Here is a 7282-nt window from a genome sequence, read left to right as displayed (position 1 = left end):
AAGTCATGCCGATCTTCAAGACGCCCTTTAATGGCTACTCGGTCAGGTTCAGCCCCTTCTACGAGTCTCGCCTCGCCGTGGCCACCGCTCAGAACTTCGGCATCCTCGGCAATGGCCGAATCCACGTCCTCGACCTCCCTCCCACCGGCGGCGCCGTCGTCGAGTCCACTGCCTTCGACACCGCCGACGCCGTATACGACGTTTCTTGGTCGGAATCTCACGACTCCCTCCTCGTCGCCGCCGTGGGCGATGGCTCCGTCAAGATTTACGACACCGCACTTCCTCCTCCGTCGAACCCTATTCGCTCCTTCCACGAGCACGCGCGTGAGGTTCACTCCGCCGATTACAACCCCACGCGCCGGGATTCGTTCCTCACAGCTTCGTGGGACGACACAGTCAAGCTCTGGACCATGGATCGTCCCGCGAGCATTCGGACTTTCAAGGAGCACGCGTACTGCGTGTACCAAGCGATTTGGAACCCTAAACATGGCGATGTCTTTGCCTCTGCTTCCGGAGACTGTACGCTTAGGATTTGGGATGTTCGGGAACCCGGATCGACGATGATCATCCCTGCGCACGATTTCGAGATCCTGTCGTGTGATTGGAACAAGTACGATGATTGTATCCTGGCGACATCTTCAGTGGACAAGACGATCAAGGTATGGGACGTACGGAATTACAGGGTTCCGGTGGCGGTGTTGAACGGCCATGGTTATGCAGTGAGGAAGGTGAAGTTTTCGCCGCATAGAAGGAATCTGATGGCTTCATGTTCGTATGATATGACTGTGTGTTTGTGGGATTTCATGGTGGAGGATGCTCTGGTCGGTCGCCATGACCATCACACCGAGTTCGCGGTGGGAATCGACATGAGCGTTCTTGTTGAAGGTCTAATGGCGAGCACTGGATGGGACGAGCTTGTGTACATTTGGCAGCAAGGGATGGATCCCAGAGCAAGTTGAAAGTAAGTTTCGATCCACAAACTTTGAATTCGATCTCTTAATCATACGAAAGTTTCGAAATAAAGTTGAAATCTTTAGGTGAAGGAAATGTAACTTGTGGGTCGAAATTGTTGGAATGTGATAGTTGATTGAACAAGGAACAAGCTTTCCTTCCAACTGTGAATTGATTTCAATTCAACTTCATTACAGTGTGGTTCATTTGCAAATGGTGTTGAGATTATAGATTATTGCAGTGTCTGGGCTTGAACTGTTTCATCATACGAGGTTGTGTAGTGGATCATAGTGAATCACCATACTTGTGGATTTGGTTATCTTTCCTGCATTGAGAGACACCATATCTTGACATGGGCAGATCTTACATCAAAGAGATCGTTTCTGCAGGATAGAAATTACCGGTTTGAACTTTCGGGTTTTAGTGAAACGATTTGCCGGGAAATGATTCAGTACCGGATTATGTAGGGCTTCGTTAACAGGACGGACCTGGTTGGTTTTCTTTGTTTAGAAGATATTCTGCGGTGACAAGTTCAGTTCAAGGAACATAGGAATTGAGAAGTTAGTTTGCTTAAGTTCAGAATTCAGCTAGTGCCCCAAGGAAAGCCCTGGTAATGTTCTGCCATAGATACAAGTAGGAATTAGGGCTGAGCGAGGATACTTGAGAAGACCCGCGGGTTTTCGGGTATTCGGTCGCACGGTATCCAACCGCCAACGAAACCGAAGATGGGTGCGATGAGGCAAAGAACACGGATCACGGGTTTGGATTCAAGTTTTTCCAAAACATGATGGGTTACAGGTTTTACCCGTGGATATCTGGTTAGAAGCGAAGTTACGTTTTATCTTTTACTATTTTAACGTATTTATAATAAATACCCTATATCTATTTTCGTGTAAAATTATTTAAATACCGTAAATTTCGTCGGGTACCCGATTGCAACCGCGAGTATCCGGATCTCGCAATGTTGGGACTGAGATAATGCCCAAGAAACCAGTGAAGACGAGACCGAGACCGGGACCGAGACCGGACACCCAATTTTTTTGGGTATTTGGTGGTAATGGCTATTTGCTAGAATTGTTGTATTGTTCTATCTATCTACAGTTTCATTGTCGCGTTGACCGTCAAGTGGGCTTTTGACCTTTTTCTCAGACATACATATTTATACACACATAGATACGGAGAGGTATGTACATTCGTACGTATGTGCATAGTGAAATTTTAACCCGAGTGAGATCACACGTTGCAAAATTAAGGCTCAATAACGGCCCACGTAAAATGAAACCATCTAAGTTTATGGACCTCATTGGCCCACAACTCTTCCTTTCCAATCTCTTTTACATATAATTAGATTAGTTGTAAACCATTTACCGCATGTTTAAAAAATCTTAAGTATGAGATTTTTTTTTATAACCAAGAGGTTCACTGGTTCTTCGGCCCATTTAATCCCCCTGCGTATGGAGTCAATCTTTAGTGAGATAATTAATTGCACCCCTTCCTTCCCATCAGTAGAATCGAATTCATGATCTTGAAAATGACTTTGTCAATTTTCATACACTCAAGTATGAGATTTGATAGATTACCCCAGGTTAACAGGGGTTGGAACTAATGGGAATATGTATCTAATATATATTGCGATCGCTTATTTTCCGGAGTTTCGTTTTAATCATCGATTGTATTTCCTGTTTTGGAACTTAGGTCAAATCTCCTCTGCATTCTCTCTTGGTTGTATTAAAAGGACTCTGTACGTAAATAACAAGGACACAGTTTTTCGATCCAATATTTTGCGGCTCGATACGTGACATGGGTATCAGAGCCCGACACAAAACATATACCGATTTGAAACACGAGCTCTATTCGACTGATTCCGTCAACACGACCTCCGACCCGACCACGACTCTGCCTCACGGAGCCGACCCAACGATCCCAGCAAACATGCAGCCACTGACGACCGCACGTGACTCCACACCGACTCCCTGACGAACGATCTCGCCGTATGATCTTACGCCGAACGACAACCCCGGATTGATTTTGTCTCAACCTCTGATGCGTGGAGACAATTATGATGAATGGGCGATTAATATTCGCCAAGCCCTCAAATCTTGGAAGAAATTTGGTTTCGTTGATGGGACGATTCCACAACCTTTACCGGATTCCTCCGATTTCGATGATTGGGACACGAACAATTCCCTTATTGTTTCGTGGTTGAAGAACACGCTTGAATCCCATCACCGTTCGGATGTGGTTCATCGCGAGTTTTCTGCGGATCTGTAGGCTTATTTGAAACGCAGGTTTGGGAAGACGACGACTCCACGTCTTCTCAAGCTTAGAAGCGACCTTGCCAATTGTCGTCAACATGGGATGATGGTTGAGTTCTATTTCGGCAAACTCACGAAATTGTGGGATGACCTGGCAAATTTTCGGAATCTGAAAGTCTGCAACTGCGGAACTTGTTCGTGTGACATCGCTGTTGTACTCGAGCGAGAGCGAAATGAAGATAGGTTGTACGAGTTTCTGCTCGGTCTTGACGAAACTCGATACAGTGTTGTTCGCTCCAACCTCCTTGCCCGACAATCCCTTCCCACAATCGAAGAGGCGTACAACCTGGTTGTACAACAAGAAGACAGTCACGACGGTTCTCAGACTGTCGAAACAAACCCACACGCAGCACCATTCTCGGTTCATCAAGCTCCAGCTCCTCGGACAAAACAGACTGACAAAGAGTCCTCGGCTCTCTGCTCTAATTGTGGGCGAGCGGGACACACTGTTGATGGCTGTTTTAAGCTTATCGGATTCCCTGAATGGTGGGGGGATAGGCCACGGAGCAGAGCTGGTCGTGTTCGGGGAGTGTCTGCATCTTTGACTCAGCAAGACCGCAGTCGTGTCCAAATTGCGCGTGCCAACGCTGCCCAAGTGACGAATGTTGCACTCGTCGCGCTTCCTGCAGCGGTTTCAGAAGCCGACAACACCATTCTTTCCGGTATTACTGCTGACCAGTGGAAATCTCTCCTCACTTTGCTTAATCCGAGTAGTGCTGACAACTCTGACTCAATGTCCGGTAAGATGTCTATTCTTAATTGGATTTTGGATACAGGCTGTTCTCAGCACATGATGGGTGAAAAATCTGTTCTGTTGAATTTGACTTCGATCTCGCCGTGTTCTGTAATTCTTCCCGATGGTCGGCAAGTCTTCTCTGTGCTCTCTGGCTCTGTTGTTCTCGGACAGAATCTTCGCATAACAAACGTGCTTATGTTCCTGGTCTTCACGCAAATTTGGTCTCTATTTCTCAATTGTTGGCTGACTGTAGTTGTTTCGTGACGTTTGCTCCAACATTTTGTATCATCCAGGACCGCACTACCAAGACGCCGATTAGAGCGGGTGAACTCAAAGCTGGCCTCTATTATTTCAGAAATGCAGTGAATCTTGCAGTTACTCGAACAACGGATATTCAGTCTTTTGAAGTGTGCACAAACGGTTGGTCATCCCGCGTCAAGTATACTTGGGAAGATTCCGAGTTAGAATTTTATTTCGTCAATAAGCACTGCGATGTTTGTTTGCGTGCAAAACAAACCCGAGATTCGTTTCCCTTAAGTATCAATAAAAGTTCAGCAATTTTTGAATTAATTCACTGTGATTTGTGGGGGCCTTACCGAACTCCTTCATTCTCGGAAGCACGGTATTTTTTTACCATCGTTGATGATTATTCGCGCGGTACTTGGATTTATTTACTGAAAGGGAAACAAGAAACGACATCACACATCTGACATTTTTTGGATCTTGTGGAGCGACAATTCCACACAACCGTTAAGAAAATTCGATCCGACAACGGTTCCGAGTTCGTGTCTCTGCAGAGTTATTTTGCTGAAAAATGTATTTTGCACGAGACATCATGCGTCGGAACTCCGCAACAAAACGGAAGAGTTGAACGAAAACACTGGCATATACTGATATAGCCGGAGCATTAATGTTTCAAGCGAGTTTGCCAATTGAGTTTTGGGGAGACAGTGTATTGACAGCGGGATATCTCATTAACCGTACTCCGTCCTCGGTGTTAAACGGTCGTACACCTTATGAGCTCATCCATGGTCAGGCCCCGAACTATGATCATCTTCATGTGTTCAGTAGTTTGTGTTATGTACACAATCAAAATCGAGCTGGTGACAAATTTGCATCACGGAGTTTTAAATCTGTGTTTGTCGGGTATCCTCAAGGAATCAAGGGTTGTAAAGTTTATAACCTGGAAACAAAGAAGTTTCAGGTCTCAAGGGATCTTGTTTTTTGTGAAGAACAATTTCCGTTTACTGACAATGTTTTGTTACAGCCGATATAGCCTCTGCCGCTATCATCGACGATTCCTCCGATGTCTCATGATGTTGATGAATTTTTTCCTTGCGCCACTGTTGATGTTATTCTGTCATCAACCGAACCTGCTCCTCCCGAAATTCATGCCTCACCGTCTGCATCATCGTCTGAACCTCTCCTCCCGAAATAATTCTGCCTTCCCAGATTTCAGCCGCTTCTGCTTCACCGGCCACCGACTCTGGTTCTGAAAATGCTGAGACCGGAAACTCGTCGCTTCCAGATGTTGCTAGCTCATTGCCCAGCTTCCTGACTCTGTTGAACCATCCCTTGGCAGAGGACAGAGACAAAAAATTCCCTAGTGTTCGTCTCCAAAATTTTTTGACCAATACTGTCCAGGTTGTTCGCGGCAGTGCAGCACCAGCCTTGACTATTTCTAAAACGGCAACGCCATGTCCAGCTTTTCCGATCAATAATTCTGTTTGCTACAAGAATATTCTCTCTCACACATGGTTTTCCTTGCAGCAATCACAACGGAACAGGAACCACGCGACTACAAAGATGCAGCTCGCGATGCCCGATGGTGCATTGCTATGAAAGAAGAACTCGATGCTCTAGCCAAAAATCAGACTTGGACAATGGAATCTTTACCGCCCGGAAATAAAGCAATCGACAACAAATGGGTTTTCCGTATCAAGTACAAGTCTGATGGTACGATTGAGCGCCGTAAAGCACGACTCGTAGTTCTCGGTAACAATCAAACTGAAGGGATTGATTATGATGAAACGTTTGCTCCGTTGCCAAGATGGTTACAGTCCGGACGTTTCTTGCGGTTGCTTCGACTCGTCAATGGGATTACATCAAATGGATATACACAATGCATTTTTATATGGGGATCTTGACGACGAAGTTTATATGACACCACCCCCTAGTTTCACGCCACAGTCACCTCACTTTGTTTGCCGACTCCGAAAATCTTTGTATGGTTTAAAGCAAGCACTTCGTTGTTGGTTTGCTAAGCTTGCTGCGGCTCTTCGGAATTATGGTTTTGTTCAATCACAATGCAACCACTCCTTGTTTGTTTTTCATAAGGGAAATACTCGGATTCACATATTGATATACGTCGACGACTTGCTGGTTACTGGGAATTCGGCTCGTGATGTCAACACTTTTAAGCAATATCTCGGTCACTGCTTCCACATGAAGGATCTCGGTTTTTTGAAGTATTTTCTTGGCATCGAGGTTGCTCGTGGACCTTTGAGAATCTCACTATGCCAACGAAAATATACTCTTGACATTCTCACCGAGACGGGTTTGTTAGGATCAAAGCCGGTTTCATTTCTGATTGATTAGAATCATCGCCTCAGTCTTTCTATGAGTGATCCTCTTCCTGACCCGGAACCGTATCGTCGCCTCGTCGGCTGACTTCTATACCTTCTCGCTACTCGTCCAGACATCACTTATGCGGTGCATACTCTATCTCAGTTTATGCAAGCCCCCCGACATGAGCATTGGTCAGCCGCTCTTCGTGTAGTCTGATACCTCAAACATCGTCCCGACCAAGATATCTTACTCCGAGCTGATTCTGATTTACGTTTGTATGGATGGTGAGACTCTGTCTGGGCTGGTTGTCCGACATCCCGAAAATCACTTTCCGGCTGGTTCATTCAACTCGGACAATCCCCTGTCTCCTGGAAATCAAAGAAGCAACATACGGTTTCACGCTCCTCCACCGAAGCTGAGTATCGAGCCATGTCCGTAACAACCTGTGAGCTTTTATGGCTAAAAGGATTGTTACAGACTCTCAGAATTGAGCATTCTTCTCCCATGACCCTTTATTGTGACAACAAATCAGCATTACAGATTGCCTCTAACGACGTTTTCCATGGACGCACAAAACACATTGAAGTGGACTGCTGTAGAGTAATCGTCCTCCGTAAACCTCACAGAACACTCCGATCTCAACCACTCGTATGCAAGAAAAGAGAGAGAGATGCGAGACAGAGTTACGAGTTCAGTACCGAGTCCTAACACT

At 45.7% G+C, this 7282-nt stretch overlaps 1 protein-coding gene across 1 annotated transcript; it reads left to right on the top strand.

Annotated features, from left to right (window-relative positions):
* The first annotated feature begins 5 nt into the window (after positions 1–5).
* Positions 6–1186, top strand: LOC104804949 (peroxisome biogenesis protein 7-like). The gene has a single exon (XM_010529337.1). The coding sequence runs from the start codon at positions 6–8 to the stop codon at positions 957–959; it is 954 nt and encodes a 317-aa protein (XP_010527639.1). The 3' UTR covers positions 960–1186.
* Positions 1187–7282: the final 6096 nt, after the last annotated feature.

Source organism: Tarenaya hassleriana, unplaced genomic scaffold (assembly GCF_000463585.1).
Source record: "Tarenaya hassleriana unplaced genomic scaffold, ASM46358v1 Cleome1019, whole genome shotgun sequence".
NCBI lineage: Eukaryota > Viridiplantae > Streptophyta > Magnoliopsida > Brassicales > Cleomaceae > Tarenaya > Tarenaya hassleriana.
The sequence above is the reverse complement of the archived record's forward strand: the minus strand, read 5'-3'. Positions and strand labels throughout refer to the sequence as shown.

Bases quoted from the DNA above. Each gene is read 5' to 3' on its own strand.
- LOC104804949 (XM_010529337.1), top strand. From the start codon at position 6: ATGCCGATCTTCAAGACGCCCTTTAATGGCTACTCGGTCAGGTTCAGC.